We start from the raw sequence: 19,729 nt of genomic DNA, 5'->3' as shown, positions 1-19,729 counted from the left end.
GTACCAATCTGAGGCTTTGGGACAAAGATTGGATACAAGAGATGAACTAGGGTTTGAGAGGAGATGGTGCTGGTGAAGATGTTGATGGAGATTGGCCCCCTCCTGATGAGAGGATCATTGGTGATGATGATGGCGATGATTTCCCCCTCCCGGAGGGAAGTTTCCCCGGCAGAACAGCTCTGCCGGAGCCCTAGATTGGTTCCGCCAAGGTTCCGCCTCGTGGCGGCGGAGTTTCTTCCCGCAAGGTTGCTTATGATTTTTTCTAGGGTAGAAGACTTCATATAGCAGAAGATGGGCACCGGAGGCCTGCCAGCCCACGAGGCAGGGGCGTGCCCAGGGGGTAGGGCGCGCCCCCACCCTCGTGGCCAGGGTGTGGGCCCCCTTTGGTGGATTCTTTCGCCAGTATTTTTTATTAATTCCAAAAATGACTTCCTTGGAGTTTCAGGACTTTTGGAGTTGTGCAGAATAGGTCTCTAATATTTGCTCCTTTTCCAGCCCAGAATTCCAGCTGCCGGCATTCTCCCTCTTCATGTAAACCTAAATAAGAGAGAATAGGCATAAGTATTGTGACATAACGTGTAATAATAGCCCATAATGCAATAAATACCGATATAAAAGCATGATGCAAAATGGACGTATCAAATCCCCCAAGCTTAGACCTCGCTTGTCCTCAAGCGGAAGCCGATAACGATAAATATGTCCACATGTTTAGAGATAGAGGTGTCGATAAAATAAAATACGGACATGAGGGCATCATGATCATTCTTATAACAACAACATAAATAGATATTGTCATATGATTTCCTATGCTCAAGTAACAATCTATTCACAATGTAAAGTATGCATCAGAAACTTCATTGAAAACCAACAAACTATAATCTCAGTCATTGAAGCAATTGCAATTTATCATAACATCGGATAGAGTCAATATAAAAGCTTTTCAGCAAGTCCACATACTTAACTATCATTTAGTCTTTCACAATTGCTAACACTCACACAATACTTGTGGTTAAGGAGTTTTAATCGGACACAAAGAAAGATAGGGGCTTATAGTTTCGCCTCCCAACCTTTTACCTCAAGGGTAATGTCAACTATAATAGATCATACTAACTTATATCCAATTGGATATATATATCAGGATCTTTCCAACACAATGTGCTTGCCAAAGGATAAAATGTAAAAAGGAAAGGTGAAGATCACCATGACTCTTGCATAAGGAATAAGACAAAAGTAAAAGATAGGCCCTTCACAGAGGGAAGCAGAGGTTGTCATGCGCTTTCATGGTTGGATGCACGAAATCTTAATGCAAAAGAACGTCACTTTATATTGCCACTTGTGATATGGACCTTTATTATGCAGTCCATCGCTTTTATTTCTTCCACATCACAAGATCGTATCAAGCTTATTTTCTCCACACTAATAAATCATACATATTTAGAGAGCAATTTTTATTGCATGCACCGATGACAACTTACTTGAAGGATCTTACTCAATCCATAGGTAGGTATGGTGGACTCTCATGGCAAAACAAGTTTAAGGATATTCGGAAGCACAAGTAGTATCTCTACTTGGTGCAAAGAATTTGGCTAGCATGAGGGGGAAAGGCAAGCTCAACATGTTGGATGATCCATGACAATATACTTTATTTCGGATATAAGAAAACATAACCCATTACATTGTCTTCCTTGTCCAACATCAACTCTTTAGCATGTCATACTTTAATGAGTGCTCACAATTATAAAAGATGTCCAAGATAGTATATTTATATGTGAAAACCTCTCTTTCTTTATTACTTCCTATTAATTGCAACGATGACCAAAACTGGGTTTGTCAACTATCAACAACTTTTATTCATCATACTCTTTCTATGTGAAGTCATTACTCTCAATAGGATCAATATGATCTCTTTGTTTCTTTTTATTCTTTCTTTTTCTTTTTATTCCCTCAAGATCAAAGCATAGTAATCAAGCCCTTGACTCAACACAAATCTTTATTATATAGCTCACGGACTCGATTACAAAGAGGAATCATAAACCAAAACTCAAGACTAGATCATACTAAAACTTTATTCTACAAGATCAAGATATTACCAAAAGGATCGAACTAAGAAAAACGGTAAAGATAGGAGTGTGATGGTGATACGATACCGGGGCACCTCCCCCAAGCTTGGCAATTGCCAAGGGAGGTGCCCATACCCATGTGATTATGTCTCTTTTGCTGGTGAAGGAATTGTTGATAATGTAGGCTTGTCGTCCATCTTCCAAGGCATAGGCTCTCCATCATAGAAGGATGATCGAGTCTCCGGGATCCTTAAATCTGCAACCAAACTCATCCTCTTGAATCTATATTCATACTCACAGTTTTGGTTTTGCAGGTCATAGATCTGGGCTTGGAGGTGCTCGATTTTCTCGTGAAGCTTGAAGATGGCCTCCCCAATGTCCTTGGTGTCCAGCTTGTGGTTGTTGGTGAACTCCGTGATCATTATGTGATTGGAGTCAAGTCCGCGCTCCACCATCTCCTGACACTTGAAAACTTGCTGCTCCATTGCCTCGAGCCTTGTCTCCACGCTTCCAGTCCTCCTTGGTCCCTCAACATCGCGGATGTGCAGCACCCCCTCATGCATCTCGAGGTTTGAGGGTGTTGCAGCACCTCCGCAAGGTAGGGGTTGATGACCTTCTCGAAGAACTTGTCCTTGGGGGCACTTGGAGACTTCATGGTGATCTAGATCTGTTAGAAAAACGGCTCGAAACAAGAACAGAGGATAATCGCGTGATACGGTGGTCAAAACCTTCGGGAGATTATATAATGAATTTTTACCGATCAAAAGAAGTATCGTGCAAGAAAACGGAGTCCGGAGAGCACACGAGGTGCCCACGAGACAGGGGGCACGCCCAGGGTGGTAGGGCGCGCCTCCCACCTCGTGGAAGCCTCGTGTCCTTCCCGGACTACCTCTTATTTTCCTATTTTCTTAAATATTCCAAAACGGAGAAAAATTGCCATTGGAACTGTTTTGGAGTCGGTTTACTTACCGTACCACATACCTATTCCTTTTTGGAGTCTGAAACGTGCTGCAAAGTGTCTCTTATGTATTCCTCCGGGGTTACGGTTTCAATAGTATTGGTTTCAACATTTATCGGACTACCTGAAATATAATGTTTGATGCTTTGACCGTTCACCACCTTCGGATTTGTGCCTTCGAAGTTGTTGATTTTATGGCACCGGAACGATAGACATCCTCGATAACGTAAGGACCTTCCCATTTAGAGAGAAGTTTTCCTGCAAAAAACCTTAAACGAGAGTTGAATAGCAACACATAATCACCTAAATTAAACTCACGCTTTTGTATCCTTTTGTCATGCCATCTTTTAACCTTTTCTTTAAACAGTTTGGCATTCTCGTAGGCCTGAGTTCTCCATTCATCAAGTGAGCTAATGTCAAAAATCCTCTTCTCACCGGCAAGCTTGAAATCATAATTGAGCTCTTTAATGGCCCAATATGCCTTATGTTCTAGTTCGAGAGGTAAGTGACATGCTTTTCCATAAACCATTTTATACGGAGACATACCCATAGGATTTTTATATGCAGTTCTATAGGCCCATAATGCATCATCAAGTTTCTTGGACCAATTCTTTCTAGATCTATTAACAGTCTTTTGCAAAATTAATTTGGGCTCTCTATTACTCAATTCTACTTGACTACTAGACTACTGATGATAAGGGGATGCAATTCTATGATTGACATCATACTTAGCAAGCATTTTACGAAAAGCACCATGAATAAAATGTGAACCACCATCAGTCATTAAATATCTAGGGACTCCAAACCTCGGAAAAATAACTTCTTTAAGCATCTTAATAGAGGTGTTATGATCAACACTACTAGTTGGAATAGCTTCTACCCACTTAGTAATGTAATCAACAGCAACTAAAATATGTGTATACCCATTAGAGGAAGGAAACGGTCCCATGTAATCAAAGCCCCAAACATCAAATGGTTCAATAACAAGTGAATAATTCATGGGCATTTCTTGACATCTACTAATATTACCAACTCTTTGACATTCATCACAAGACAAGACAAACTTACGGGCATCTTTGAAGAGAGTAGGCCAATAAAAACCGGATTGCAATACCTTATGTGCAGTTCTATCTCCAGCGTGGTGCCCTCCATAAGCTTCAGAGTGACACTTGCGTAGGATCTGTTCCTGTTCATGCTCAGGTATACAACGTCTAATAACACCATCTACTCCTTCTTTATAAAGATGTGGGTCATCCCAGAAGTAATGTCTTAAATCATAGAAAAACTTTTTCTTTTGCTGGTATGTGAAACTAGGTGGTATAAATTTAGCAACAATGTAATTAGCATAATTAGCATACCATGGTGCAGTGCGAGAAGCATTTATGACAGCTAATTGTTCATCAGGAAAGCTATCATCAATAGGTAATGGGTCATCAAGAACATTCTAACCTAGACAAGTTGTTTGCAACGGGGTTCTCAGCTCCCTTTCTATCAATAATATGCAAATCAAATTCTTGTAGCAGGAGAACCCATCTAATGAGTCTAGGTTTAGCATCTTTCTTTTCCATAAGATATTTAATAGCAGCGTGATCAGTGTGAATAGTTACTTTAGAATCAACAATATAAGGTCTGAACTTATCACAAGCAAATACAACAGCTAAAAATTCTTTTTCGGTAGTAGCATAATTTCTCTGGGCACTGTCTAGAGTTTTACTAGCATATTGAATAACATTTAATTTTCTATCAGCTATTTGTCCTAGAACAACACCTACAGCATAATCACTAGCATCACACATGCTTTCAAAGGGTAAATTCCAATCAGGTGGCTGAACAATAGGTGCAGAAATTAATGCTTTCTTAAGTATTTCAAATGCTTCTACACAATCATCATCAAAGACAAAAGGTATATCTTTTTGTAATAGGTTAGTCAGAGGCCGGGAGATTTTTGAGAAGTCCTTAATGAACCTCCTATAAAAACCGGCATGACCAAGGAAGCTTCTTATACCTTTAATGTCCTTGGGACACGACATCTTTTCAATAGCATCAACTTTAGCTTTATCAACTTCAATACCTCTTTCAGAAATTTTGTGCCCCAAGACAATTCCTTCATTAACCATAAAGTGGCACTTCTCCCAATTCAAGACAAGGTTAGTTTTTCACATCTCTGCAAAACTCAATCAAGGTTGCTCAAGCAATCATCAAAAGAGGATCCATAAACAGAGAAATCATCCATGAAAACCTCACAAATCTTTTCACAAAAGTCAGAGAATATAGCCATCATGCATCTTTGAAAGGTAGCAGGTGCATTACATAAACCAAAAGGCATACGTCTATAAGCAAAGGTACCAAAAGGGCAAGTAAAAGTGGTCTTTTCTTGATCCTTAGCTGACACAGGTATTTGAGAGAAACCAGAGTAACCATCTAGAAAGCAAAAATGTGTATATTTGGATAATCTTTCTAGCATTTGATCAATGAAAGGCAAAGGGTAATGATCTTTTTTAGTAGCTTTATTTAATTTGAGGAAATCAATTACCATCCTATAACCTGTAATAATTCTTTGCGGAATCAATTCATCTTTATCATTAGGAACGACAGTAATACCTCCTTAGGGACACAATGGACAGGACTTACCCACTGACTATCAACAACGGGATAAATTATACCTGCCTCAAGGAGCTTTAATATTTCCTTTCTTACCACTTCTTTCGTCTTAGGATTTAGCCATCGTTGGTGATCAATAACTGGTTTGGCGTCTTTCTCCAAATTTATTTTGTGTTGACATAGAGTGGGACTAATGCCCTTAAGATCATCAAGAGTATATCCAATAGCAGCACAGTGCTTCTTAAGAGTTTTCAATAATTTCTCTTCTTCATGCTCTGAAAGGTTAGCACTAATAATAACAGGATATATTTTCTTTTCATCAAGATAAGCATATTTAAGAGTATCAGGTAATGGTTTAAGCTCAAACACGTGATCACCCTTGGGTGGAGGAGGATCCCCTAGGATTTCAACAGACAAGTTGTGTTTCAGAATAGGTCCCTGTTTAAAGAATACTTCATCTATTTCCCTTCTTTCATTCATGAACATATCATTTTCATGGTCTAGCAAATATTGTTCTAAAGGATCACTAGGAGGCACGGCAATAGAAGCAAGACCAATAATTTCATCTTTACTAGGCAATTCCTCATCACGGGGTTGTCTACGAAATTTAGCAAAATTAAACTCATGAGACATATCACCCAAACCAATAGTAACAACATCCTTTTCGCAGTCTATCCTAGCATTAACAGTGTTTAAGAAGGGTCTACCAAATATAATGGGACAAAAGCTATCTTGTGGGGAACCAAGAACAAGAAAATCAGCAGGATATTTAACCTTCCCACACAAGACTTCAACATCTCTAACAATCCCAATCGGTGAAATAGTATCTCTATTGGCAAGCTTAATGGTAACATCGATATCTTCTATCTCAGCAGGTGCAATATCATGCATAATTTCTTCGTATAAAGAATGAGGTATTGCACTAGCACTAGCACCCATATCACATAAGCCATGATAACAATGATCTCCTATTTTAACAGAAATAGCAGGCATGCCTACCACAGGTCTATGTTTATCTTTAGCACCAGGTTTAGCAATTCTAGCAGTCTCTTCACAAAAGTAAATAACATGCCCATCGATATTATCAGCCAAGAGATCTTTAACCATAGCAATATTAGGTTCAACTTTAACTTGCTCAGGAGGTTTGTGTGTCCTAATATTACTTTTGTTGACTACAGTTGAAGCTTTAGCATGATCCTTTGTTCTAACAGGGAAAGGTGGTTTCTCAACATAAGTAGTAGGAACAACAGGATCATCATAAGTGATAGTCTTTTCTTCAACTTTAATAGGTGCAACTACTTTTACTTCAATGGGAGAATTATATTTAAACCACTTCTCCTTAGGGAGACATAAGTAGCAAAAGATTCATAGAAAGAAGCTACTATCTCAGAGTCAAGTCCATATTTGGTGCTAAATTCACGAAAAACATCGGTATCCATAAAAGATTTAACACAATCAAATTTAGGTGTTATACCTGACTCCTTAACTTCGTCGAGATCCCAATCTTCAGAGTTGCGTTTAATTCTTTCCAATAAATCCCATTTGAATTCAATAGTCTTCATCATAAAAGAGCCAGTACAAGAAGTATCAAGCATGGAGCGATTATTGAGAGAGAGCCGAGCATAAAAAATTTGAATAATCATTTCTTTTGAGAGCTCATGATTGGGGCATGAATATAACATTGACTTAAGCCTCCCCCAAGCTTGAGCGATGCTTTCTCCTTCGCGAGGCCAAACATTATATATATAATTACGATCACGATGAACAAGATGCATAGGATAAAACTTCTGATGAAATTCCAATTTCAATCGTTTGTAGTTCCATGATCCCATATCATCACATAGCCTATACCATGTCAATGCCTCTTCCTTCAAAGATAAAGGGAAGACCTTCTTCTTGATAACATCATCGGGCATACATGCAAGCTTAAATAATCCACAAACTTCATCCACATAGATTAGGTGTAAATCGGGATACAATGTTCCATCTCCTGCAAAAGGATTAGCTAGCAGCTTCTCTATCATACCCGAAGGAATTTCAAAGTAAACATTTTCAGTAGGTTCAGTAGGTTGAGGGGTAACTAATTGTGGTTCCGGACGAGGTGAAGATACCCCGAACAAACCCCTCAAAGGTTTGTTCTCCATAGTAACAAGTAACAGTAAATTTCAGCATACTATATAAATTTTTCCTTACCAAATTCCACCTACCAAAGGCGCTTCACTCCCCGGCAACGGCTCCAGAAAAGAGTCTTGATGACCCACAAGTATAGGGGATCTATCGTAGTCCTTTCGATAAGTAAGAGTGTCGAACCCAACGAGGAGCAGAAGTAAATGATAAGTGGTTTTCAGCAAGGTATTCTCTGCAAGCACTGAAATTATCGGTAACAGATAGTTTTGTGATAAGGTAATTTGTAACGGGCAACAAGTAATGAAAGTAAATAAGGTGCAGCAAGATGGCCCAATCCTTTTTGTAGCAAAGGACAAGCCTGGACAAACCCTTATATAGAGAAAAGCGCTCCCGAGGACACATGGGAATTATCGTCAAGCTAGTTTTCATCACGCTCATATGATTCGCGTTCGTTACTTTGATAATTTGATATGTGGGTGGACCGGTGCTTGGGTGCTGTCCTTTCTTGGACAAGCATCCCACTTATGATTAACCCCTATTGCAAGCATCCGCAACTACAAAAGAAGTATTAAGGTAAACCTAACCATAGCATGAAACATATGGACCCAAATCAACCCCTTACGAAGCAACGCATAAACTAGGGTTTAAGCTTCTGTCACTCTAGCAACCCATCATCTACTTATTACTTCCCAATGCCTTCCTCTAGGCCCAAACAATGGTGAAGTGTCATGTAGTCGACGTTCACATAACACCACTAGAGGAAAGACAACATAAATCTCATCAAAATATCGAACGAATACCAAATTCACATGACTACTTATCGCAAGACTTCTCCCATGTCCTCAGGAACAAACGTAACTACTCACACATCATATTCATGTTCATAATCAGAGGGATATTAATATGCATAATGGATCTGAACATATGATCTTCCACCAAATAAACCAACTAGCATCAACTACAAGGAGTAATCAACACTACTAGTAACCCACAGGTACCAATCTGAGGCTTTGGGACAAAGATTGGATACAAGAGATGAGCTAGGGTTTGAGAGGAGATGGTGCTGGTGAAGATGTTGATGGAGATTGGCCCCCTCCCGATGAGAGGATCGTTGGTGATGATGATGGCGATGATTTCCCCCTCCCGGAGGGAAGTTCCCCCGGCAGAACAGCCCTGCCGGAGCCCTAGATTGGTTCCGCCAAGGTTCCGCCTCGTGGCGGCGGAGTTTCTTCCCGCAAGGTTGCTTATGATTTTTTCTAGGGTAGAAGACTTCATATAGCAGAAGATGGGCACCGAAGGCCTGCCAGGGGGCCCACGAGGCAGGGGCGCGCCCAGGGGGGTAGGGCGCGCCCCCCACCCTCGTGGCCAGGGTGTGGGCCCCCTCTGGTGGATTCTTTCACCAGTATTTTTTTATTAATTCCAAAAATGACTTCCGTGGAGTTTCAGGACTTTTGGAGTTGTGCAGAATAGGCCTCTAATATTTGCTCCTTTTCCAGCCCAGAATTCCAGTTGCCGACATTCTCCCTCTTCATGTAAACCTTGTAAAATAAGAGAGAATATGCATAAGTATTGTGACATAACGTGTAAGAACAGCCCATAATACAATAAATATCGATATAAAAGCATGTTGTAAAATGGACGTATCAATGGATTTTGTTGGATGTGTCGTGCCGGTGTCTGTATTAGCTTGGTGATGGCATTCCCCAATGGTGCCGGTCTGCCTCTCTCCTCATGAGCCGGAGTGTTATTGTTCCCGGTGCTCCGTTCTCGGAGGAGGACCTCAGCGTCTATGGCTTCATGCCTCATCGTGTATCTTCTTTGTTTGTAGCGTGTGAGGATTAGCTTGTTGCTTTCCAACGTCATCTTTCCGCTCTGTATTTTCTTCCTTGTTGCCTAAGGGCGTCTGCTTGTAATCCTGGCCGGGTTATGGCTTTGTTAATTCAAAGTCGGGCTAGGCTCGAGCCCCATCTTGGGCTCGGTTGATGCCTTTTCTTTAAAAATAAATAAACTTCCACCTTGGAGACGACCGTAATTATTTGTTTGATTCATTTATATATGCGTAGCAACGCACGATCGTTCTACTGATAAGATTCTGCGGTAGTGTTATAAAACCCAGAGAGGGGCGGATGGGTGGTATGACATGAAGACCTAAAAAAATTCTTCCTACTATTTCACTTCTTGCAATTCTTATGAAGTTTGTACCCCGGTGCTCTACTGAAAGCATGAAACTCAGTTTTTAGGGGACCGTTGCTATCTGAATCTCTATCCGAAGCCTGACACCTGCTCTGCTAATCACTTAGGAGTACCTCACAATTTGGCATGTTCTTGTTGAACCTGACTTCACGTATTTTCTTTGCTGCAAATGGTTCATCTGTCCTTGGACACGCAGTCTGATTTGGCCTTCAGGAAGACGCCCGGTCGCTTGAGGAGACTGTGGTCGAAGGCCTACGGATTATTAGTTCGGCTACCACATTGAGAATGTCGAGGGAAGAAACATTATCGTTGCTACTGTACGTGTTGGTCATACTCCCTCCGTTCCTAAATACAAGTCTTTGTAAAGATTTCACTATGAACCACATACGGATGTATGTAGATGCATTTTAGAGTATAGATTCACTCATTTTACTCCGTATGCAGTCTATAATAGAATCTCTACAAAAACTTATATTTAGGAACGGAGGAGGAAGTACAAGCGTATTTTGTTATGATTCTGCTGTTAATACATTTTATGCGTTCGCCAAGACACATTCACCATAGAAGGTTCAATCCGTGGATCATGTCTATGTTATCCATCATGGGTTTACTGCTCAGCTAGCTGACCGCTCTTCTCACCAAACCTACTTTTCTAAATAGGGGGGGGGGGGGGGGGGCGATTGATGGCACATCTATGAACACGTGGAGTGTTTTTCGTGTGAAGGAAGGAACAACCGAAGGAAAGGAAGAAGCTTGCTGAAGAAGCCCTCTCAGTCTATCCTAGTTGCCAGGCGTCCCTGTATCTATCTTAGAGTGACAAATGACTTCATTATATATCTTAGGGGTGTGGAGGTGGTGCAGGTTCACCTTAAAAAAATTGTCATTGTCGGGATTAGAGGGTTGGCTGACGGCCCTGGCAGCACAACGGTTAAGGAAAGGGCGGGGCTGCAAGGCTGATGCAGGAGCACTGCCAACCACGGGCGATGGTGGTTGGCGGTTCGGCCGGTGGTAGGGAGGACGGTTGAAAGAAGAACATGGGGAGCTGAAGGTTGAAGAACGAATCGATTGCTAGTTTTGTATGAGACGGTTGAAACAAATCGACTGATCTAAATTGGACTTTTAGTGGACTTACCCCTGGCCAGTCCCTCGGCAGAATCGAATCATAGGAAGTTACAATCGCCCCAAACATCTGCAAAACCTTAAACCAACAACTGTTCAAGCATAATGGCGCTACTACTACTTGTAAGGTGCGTCGTTGTGCGAAATGGTCAATGGTTCACTGGCGCCACTACACCTGTTGATCCACTGACCAGATGAGGGCTCATGGTGTGGCCGTGTGGGGTCATACGCTGACGTGGGATGACCGCATGGACAGCGGCGAGAAGGGGAATGTGGCCACCGATGTCTGCGACAGCGGGTCCCCTCCGCCGGCCGCCGCCGCCCTCTCGAACGACGACGACGGGAACGAGTGCACGAAGTCGTCGTACCCAACCTCGCCGGAGCACACCGGAGGCGGCGGGGGCGGTGGGGGGGGGGGGGGGGCGATTGATGGCACATCTATGAACACGTGGAGTGTTTTTCGTGTGAAGGAAGGAACAACCGAAGGAAAGGAAGAAGCTTGCTGAAGAAGCCCTCTCGGTCTATCCTAGTTGCCAGGCGTCCCTATATCTATCTTAGAGTGACAAATGACTTCATTATATATCTTAGGGGTGTGGAGGTGGTGCAGGTTCACCTTAAAAAAATTGTCATTGTCGGGATTAGAGGGTTGGCTGGCGGCCCTGGCAGCACAACGGTTAAGGAAAGGGCGGGGCTGCAAGGTTGATGCAGGAGCACTGCCAACCACGGGCGATGGTGGTTGGTGGTTCGGCCGGTGGTAGGGAGGACGGTTGAAAGAAGAACATGGGGAGCTGAAGGTTGAAGAACGAATCGATTGCTAGTTTTGCATGAGACAGTTGAAACAAATCGACTGATCTAAATTGGACTTTTAGTGGACTTACCCCTGGCCAGTCCCTCGGCAGAATCGAATCATAGGAAGTTACAATCGCCTCAAACATCTGCAAAACCTTAAACCAACAACTGTTCAAGCATAATGGCGCTACTACTACTTGTAAGGTGCGTCGTTGTGCGAAATGGTCAATGGTTCACTGGCGCCACTACACCTGTTGATCCACTGACCAGATGAGGGCTCATGGTGTGGCCGTGTGGGGTCATACGCTGACGTGGGATGACCGCATGGACAGCGGCGAGAAGGGGAATGTGGCCACCGATGTCTGCGACAGCGGGTCCCCTCCGCCGGCCGCCGCCGCCCTCTCGAACGACGACGACGGGAACGAGTGCACGAAGTCGTCGTACCCAACCTCGCCGGAGCACACCGGAGGCGGCGGGGGCGGTGGTGGCGGCGGCGGCACATCCGCGGCGTCCCCGCTGTCCAGGTACCTCGCCACCTCCCTCATCGTCGGCCGCGCCACCGGCACCGGGTGCGAGCACCACAGCCCCAGCTTCACCGCCACGGCCGCCTCCTCGGCGTCGAACGCCCCGCCCAGCCTCGCGTCCACCACCTTCTCCACCTCCCCCGCCGCGTACCGCTCCCACGCCCACTCCGCCAGCACCAGCTCCTCCGGCCCCGCCCGCGGCTCGATGGGTCGCCGCCCGGCGACCACCTCCAGCACCAGCGCCCCGAACGCGAACACGTCTGCCGCCGTCGTGGCCTTCCCCGTCCGCGTCAGCTCCGGCGCCAGGTACCCCAGTGTGCCCACCACCCGCGTCGTGGCCGGGTTCGCGCCGTGCTCGTACAGCTTGGCCAGCCCGAAGTCGCCGAGCCGCCCCGCCATGTCGCCGTCCAGGAGCACGTTGCTTGCCTTGACGTCGCGGTGGAGCACCACGTGCTCCCACTCCTCGTGCAGGTACAGCAGCGCCGACGCCACGTTCCGGAGGATCTTGTACCGGACGCCCCACGTCAGCCGCGCCGCCCGGAGGCCGTCGCCGAAGAGGTGCATGTCCAGGCTGCCGTTGGGCATGAAGTCGTAGACCAGGAGGAGGTCGCCGCGGCGGCGGCACCAGCCCTGGAGCTGCACGAGGTTGCGGTGGCGGAGCCGGCCGATGGACGCGATCTCGGCGACGAACTCCCGGAGCCCCTGCCGGGAATCGTGGGACACGCGCTTCACGGCGACCACGGTGGGGGGCGTGCCAGGGAGCACGCCGCGGTACACCTTGCCGAAGCCGCCGCGGCCGAGGAGCTCGCGATCGCGGAACCCTCGCGTGGCGCGCTTCAGCTCCGGGTACTTGTACCGGTGCGGGCCGTGGTCCAGCTCCCACGGCTCGATGACCTCGCGGTTCTGGATGCGGTATGCCGCGTAGGCGCCCGCGCCGGCGAGCACCAACAGCGCCACAAACGCCGAGAACACCGACGCGAGGATCAGGGTCGTCCTGCTCTTCTTGTCTGGCTTGGGCCTCGGCAGCGATGGGAGGGACGACAGGTCGAGCGGCGGTGCGGCGCCGCCGCCCAGCTTGAAGGTCCACCCCATGAGGTAGTGCGAGCTGGCAAGGAGCCCCGTGGACGCCGAGAAGCCGACGTAAATCTGCTCCTGGAAGACGATGGACAGGTCGACGTGGAAGGATATGAGGGGCGCCGCCGGCTTCTCGCGCGCCGCCAAGGTCGCGATGGAGACGTTGAGGAGCCTCCGGTCCCCATCGTAGTCGACCCAGGCGAGGACGGTGTCTCCGGACTTGAGGTTGATGGGCGCGGCGGACGCGGACGCGTTGGAGGTGAGGCTGTTGAGGTCGACGCCGACGTGGTTGTCGTTGATGTCGGCGAACTCGAAGTCCTGCACCGTGTCGAACTCGACGGCGAAGACGTGGTTGGTGGCGTTGCCGTCGTCGTCGGCGCTGACCAGGCCCAGGTACTGGCTGGGCAGCGCCCCCGGGAGGCGCGGGTCGGGGGCGGCCACGAAGGCGAAGCCGTGGCCGCCGAGCCTGGGGTACTCGGGCACGACGGCGAACGCGAACGCCGTGGAGAAGGACACCGCCGCCGCGGTGGCGTTGTTCTTGGCACCGGAGCCGGGCGGGCCGAGGAGGCGGAGCGGGGACGGGTAGAAGGCGTGGCCCTTGAGCCGGGAGGTGTCGTTGGTGAGGCGCATGATGCCGTCCGGCTGGAGCTCCGTGACGCCGTTCAGGGTGAGGTTCGGGGCGCCGCCGTTGCGGGCAGCGCCGAAGCCGGTGTAGGTGAATTCTTGGGAAGCGGCGAGGGTGGCGAGGAGGAGGAGGAGGAACAGAGCTGGGATGAGAGACATTGCATTGGAGGCGGGGCAGGTCAGCCGATGCTGCTGCTGTTTCTTGTGGTGGGTGGGTGGAAGATGGAGGGAGGTGTTAAATGGCGGGCGGGGTTGCTGGTTTTGTAGGGGGGAGGAAGAAAAGTGAGAGGAGTCATGCAGTGACCAGTGAGTGTTTAATTTGACTGGCCGACCCGCCTTCATGTTCCATCATTGATTTTCTTTCCCTAATCTTCTTAGCCATGAAAAAAAATGAATTCTCACGTAAATGTATTAGCTGGCAAGACATCTAGAGCTTGATTTTTTGTCGAAAGACCCTCTGCCAAGTGGATTTGCCAGAAAAGACCCCCTCCAGACGCAATTGACAAAAAGACCCCCTCATCCGTGGCGGTAGTCGCGGCAGATGACACGTGGCACCTGCCGCCACGGCAGAAGGCGGCCGCGCGGGGCAGAATGGTTTTTTACAGCGCCAACAGCCGGGACGGAACGGGCCAGGCGATGTGGGCCACGCCGCCACCGAGCGAGGCGGCCAGCGCTGGCCCTGCCGCTCCCTGTCCGACACGGCCTGCTGCGCGCGGGCCCAGCAGGTGGGCCAGGCCGCCACCGCAGGAGGCGGCACTGCTGTTCGTGTTGCACGCGCAACAAGGACTTAGACAACGCTGATTCCCGTGCAGCGCTAATTATCACGGGCGGGAATCTGTGGTTTTTGACCCCTTGTGCCGACACTGGTTGCTTTTGCCATGCTGATGCCCTGTTGCTGCTAGGGAATCACTTCGGCTTTTGCTTCTTTGCCTCGGCGGATGCGACGGCACTGCGGGAATTACTCACACGCTGCGGGAACCTGTAGGCGGCACCTTTGTTGCTACTGCACGCGCGACAGTGTCCATGTTGCAGACCGCGGTGATTGATTCTCACACGACGATTCCCACGCATGCGGCCCGACAGCCTGTGCTGTGGCAGACGGCAAGGATTCCCATGCGACGACGCTCATTTCCACGGGCGGGAATCCGATGCTGTGCGCTAGGTGCATTTTTGACGCCTTTGTGTCGACACCCTGCGGTGCTCCTCTGCACTGTTTGAATCACGTGTATTTCTCGTCTAACATTTCGTCTGTTCGCGCCTATTTTCTCGCCATCATTTGTCGTCCGAGCCTATAAAACAAGGCACTGAGGCTCTCGTCTTCCGTCGTCCAGCCACCCTCGAAATCGTCACTGCGCAAAGTGTGTCCGCCTTTTTTTCAGTTGGTATGAGTTTGCCTTGCTCGGATCAAAGCATTAGGCCGAGGAAAATGAGAATGCAAGTTCGCCTCCGGGAGTGGCAGTCCTGCGGTGTTGGTGTGGCGATCTTTGCAAGGTGAAGGAGGTGACGGATTTTTCAGATTGGTTGGGCATGAAGTTTTTCATGTGCGCCAATTATGAGAAAGATCCACCGGTAGCTATTTCAGAGTACGACAAGCCTCCGGTATGCTTTAACCATCACGAATAGATATTGTTGGTATTTTGATTGATTCTTTAATAACATTCTTGTTTCTTGTTGTAGTCTCCTCCGCCTCTATGCATGTACTATCGTTGGATTGACACGGAGATGCCGGCTTGGGCAGTGACTGAGATTCGTGAAAGAAGTCGCCGAGCGTGGAATAGTTTCTATGCGGAAGAGCGACGCGAGAAGGTGGAAGCTTAGGAGAAAGCAGAGCAAGAGAGAGAGAGAGAGAGAGTTAAAAGAATACTATGCGGAGCAACACCGTTTTTTCAGGATTTAGGAAAGAAAAACAGGGAAGAGGCTCGTCGCATGGAGGAGCAGGAACGACAGCAAAAGGAGGCTCGTGAGGCGGAGAGACAGAGAAAGAAAGAAAGGGCTCGTGAGGACAAGGCAACAAAAGAAGCTGGCGATGGAAAAGGAAAATATCCACGCTGGACTTAGTAGATTCCTGTGGTAGTATTTTATATTTCGCAACTGTTTGTATCTTAATTTCTGCAGTTTTATGTAGCTTTATTTCAGTAGTTAAATGTAGCTTTATTTCAATAGTACGATGTATCTTATTTTCAATTGTACCGTGTCGTAAGGAAAAAAATAGTTTTAGAATAAATTAGTGGCATTTTCTTTCCCTCCACTAATTATCGAACATTGTGCAACAACTACAAAATGAAATTAAGATAGAACGTAATGCCCTACAATAAGAGAGTACAAACTAATAATGCAAGTACATCTGAATTAAACGGTAGAACTGGAATACAGCTTAAAAACTACATGAAGGCATCATCGTCATCCTCCGTCGATGCAGAACTCTTACCCTTCGAGGATGCAGAACTCTTACCCTTGGATGATGCAGAACTCTTGCCCTTCGAGGATGCAGTACTCTTGCCCTTGGACGATGCAGAACTCTTGCCCTTTGACGATGCAGAACCCGGAAGCGACGGCATGAAGATATCATCTTCGTCCTCGCTGTCGTCAGTCCATAAAAATGGATGCTTTGCTGCAGTCCTTCTGAAAGTTTCACTCTTCAGGTCCACTACCTTCTTCCACATTGCATAAAACCTAAGAAGTTCTTTACGTACCTCCTCATAGGTCCTTTCAGGCCACCCAGACCTACGTAATTCGTGAGCCAACTCATTCATTATGGTGTCACTACCGGTGAGTTCGTCCCATGGAACTATCCTATTGTCCATCTTGAAATCGGTAGCTAGCCTCAGAAGAGTCCTGCTCATCCTGGGGTGAAAACTACGATCGAAAGGATAATGGGACATCTCGACTACACTACACTGGAATGCTTATCCACCTCTCTGAAGGGGGTTTTATAGGTAGAGAGGAGAAAATGGCGGGAAAGAACGACTGCGGTATGGCGGAAAAGGGTTGGCGGGAACATATGGCGGGAAGGGGTTGGCGGGAAACGGGTGGCGGGAACATATGGAGGGAAAGAGTTGGCAGGAAAATATTGAGGGGAAAGAGATGCGCGAAAATATATATTTTCAATGTTTAAGATGGGCAATGGTTGCACAATATTCATGAGCCAAAATTAAAAAAAATCATTTCGGCCTAACATAAGCCGAAAAGTGAAGCGGGATAGTATGGCGGGAGATATAGGCGGGAAACATTGTTTCTGACTGGTGCATTTTTATTTCAGCATACATAGATGTTTAAATCGGAAAGTCTGATACTGACATATGTAGATACAATGGGTCGCACATGTGGATAGATGAATCACCCTAGTCGACGATGACCACCCGGCCTTTCCTTAGGACCGGAAAGCGACAAGCGATTAGGTGGCTGAGTTACGCGAAGACCGCGGCCATATTCCACTTCGGCTTCATGTGTCTGCGACTCCTGCGTAGGTGTGGAGTCTGGAATCCTTGTTGCGAACCTCAAGCGTAATTGTAGGCGTATGGTTGTGACTCCTCGGGGATAAAAGATGGGCCAATAAAGTCCTCTCCGAAGAACTCTGTAACTAATGATGTAACCGTGTCGCCATGATCATGTGATGCTCTCCGGAAGGACGTATGAAATTGTTTCTAACCTCTAAGCACTAACATCGCATAGCTAATGACGAGCTAAAAGACTAACTAATTACCACCCTGCATGCATAAAAAAATTTAATGTATTGCAAAGCTCATACCTTGATCTTTAACTTCGTAGTTCACTTCGCTAGGCAAATCCTACTCATGAAGCTCTAAATGACTCGAAAAAGTGATGAAATAATGCCTAACACAACAGAGAACACATAGTTATGAACTAAACAAAAAGAGTAAAAACATCATGCATGCGAACGAAACCAACAAAAATGGATAGATCTTACCTTCTTCTATCTTTTCTTCAACTTCACCATATTCAAAATCCAACTCTAAATCGCCCTAAATCACGAGTGAAAGTGCCTAGTGAGTTTATCTTTCTCTCTGTTCTTACACACTCAGAGCCTAGAAGAGGAGGCCAAGAGACAGTGTGCTTGCGCATGGAGCAGAAATATACTATATAAAAGGAAGAGGATCCCTGTAGTGTCGGCACAACAGGTTCCCGCAGCCTTGGATTCCCGCAGCGAGTGAGTGATTCCCGCAGTGCAGTCGCATCCGTTGAAGAAAGCCGGAGTGATTCCCGCCCGTCAAATTCATCGTCGTCCGCGCGCATGGGAATGAGCACCGCCTGCAACAGAAAAGCTGTCGCGCGTGCAGAGCAACGGAGATGCCGCCTCCTGCGATGGCGGCCTGGCCCACGCCTCGGCCCGCGCACAGCGGGGGCTGTCGGCCAGGGAGCGGCAGCCGCAGCGCTCGCCGCCTCGCCCGATGGCGGCGTGGCCCACATCGCCGTTCCGTCCCGGCTGCTCACGCTGTAAAAAACCGTTCTGCCCCGCGCGGCCGCCTCCTGCCATGGCGGCAGGTGCCACATGTCGCCTGCCGCGCCTGCCGTCACGGATGAGGGGATCCTTTTTGTCAATTTCATCTGAAGGGGGTCTTTTCTGACAATTCCAGTGGGGAGAGGGTCTCTTTCGACAAAAGTTCCTAGAGCTTCCATTGATTGATGGGGAGAGTAGTTCCATGGACTTGTCAAAGTCGATAGTGCTTGCTACTGTAGGATTAATCAACGGTGACATGCGTCTCCCGTCGGACGAATTTAATGTCTGATCGAGATAGTAGGCACGCTCCGTCTTGATCAGGCATTGGCATTTAAGCTTGCCCAAAGTGATCTTGGTAGAGTAAATCCAGATCGCGAAATAGGTGGTCGCCAATGATCCTGTACGTGAAAGCTAAGTTTATTGTGCGCGTCAGCATCCTGTCAACGGGATTAGTTGAACAAAGGTTGAAAACGCTCGAAGTCGAAGAGGGAAGAACTGTAGCCAGGCAGGCAGCTGGAGGATGCCCGGAGCGACAACGCGTATAGTTCAATGTCAAATTTCGGTTGTCGCTACAACCCCAAGTCGTACGGCTGACGCCTCAATCGTAAAAAGAAATGCTGAATTTTTTTTTGGGAAAAAAATCCTGAAGTTAGAGACTCTGAAAGTGTCTTTTTACTCTCCCTCTGATTCATATTTAATTAAAATTGCCAGCGACATTTCATATGGATCAGAAGAAGTAAAAATAATAATGCACTCCACTGATAAACAATGAAAGCTAGGGCAGCGGATCCTCAAATCTTTCGAAATTGTCCATTCCGCGTTGTTCAGTTTACCGTCCAATGTCGTCTCGCATGGGTTCGCGGATCCGTCTCCTTGTCCCTTTTCCCGCAAACCGAAAGTAAGCTAGGAACTTTGCGAAAATCCGAAGCATCGCCATGTTAGAGGAGCCTGAGTGCATAGTGACTGATCTGCGCAAGAGGCCTTTCAGTACCGTTCCTTATTATGCTCCAACTATCATTAGGGATATACTTTTTTTAAACGGAGGCAAAAGTTTTACCACATCTCATTAAAAAGAAGAGGAACAACAAAGTCTGCAGAGGGCCATTACACCTCACACAAATGGAAAGAAAACAGAGCCTACTCTTGCGGCATCAAAGAACCCAAATGCTTCGCCCCTGCGATAGTCCAGAGACTGGCCTCC

General features: G+C 46.9%; 1 protein-coding gene across 1 annotated transcript; it reads right to left on the bottom strand.

Annotated features, from left to right (window-relative positions):
* Positions 1-11,847: 11,847 nt before the first annotated feature.
* Positions 11,848-14,075, bottom strand: LOC109733534 (L-type lectin-domain containing receptor kinase S.4). The gene has a single exon (XM_020292754.4). It carries the CDS (start codon positions 14,073-14,075, stop codon positions 12,147-12,149), a length of 1,929 nt encoding a protein of 642 aa, XP_020148343.2. The 3' UTR covers positions 11,848-12,146.
* Positions 14,076-19,729: the final 5,654 nt, after the last annotated feature.

The sequence above is a fragment of the Aegilops tauschii genome, chromosome 5 (assembly GCF_002575655.3).
Source record: "Aegilops tauschii subsp. strangulata cultivar AL8/78 chromosome 5, Aet v6.0, whole genome shotgun sequence".
Classification (NCBI taxonomy): domain Eukaryota; kingdom Viridiplantae; phylum Streptophyta; class Magnoliopsida; order Poales; family Poaceae; genus Aegilops; species Aegilops tauschii.
Note: the sequence above shows the minus strand (reverse complement) of the source record. Positions and strands in the feature narration are given on the sequence as shown.

What these genes read in the sequence shown, in the direction of transcription:
- LOC109733534 (XM_020292754.4), bottom strand. Translation starts at nt 14,075, where the DNA reads ATGCGCCTCACCAACGACACCTCCCGGCTCAAGGGCCACGCCTTCTAC.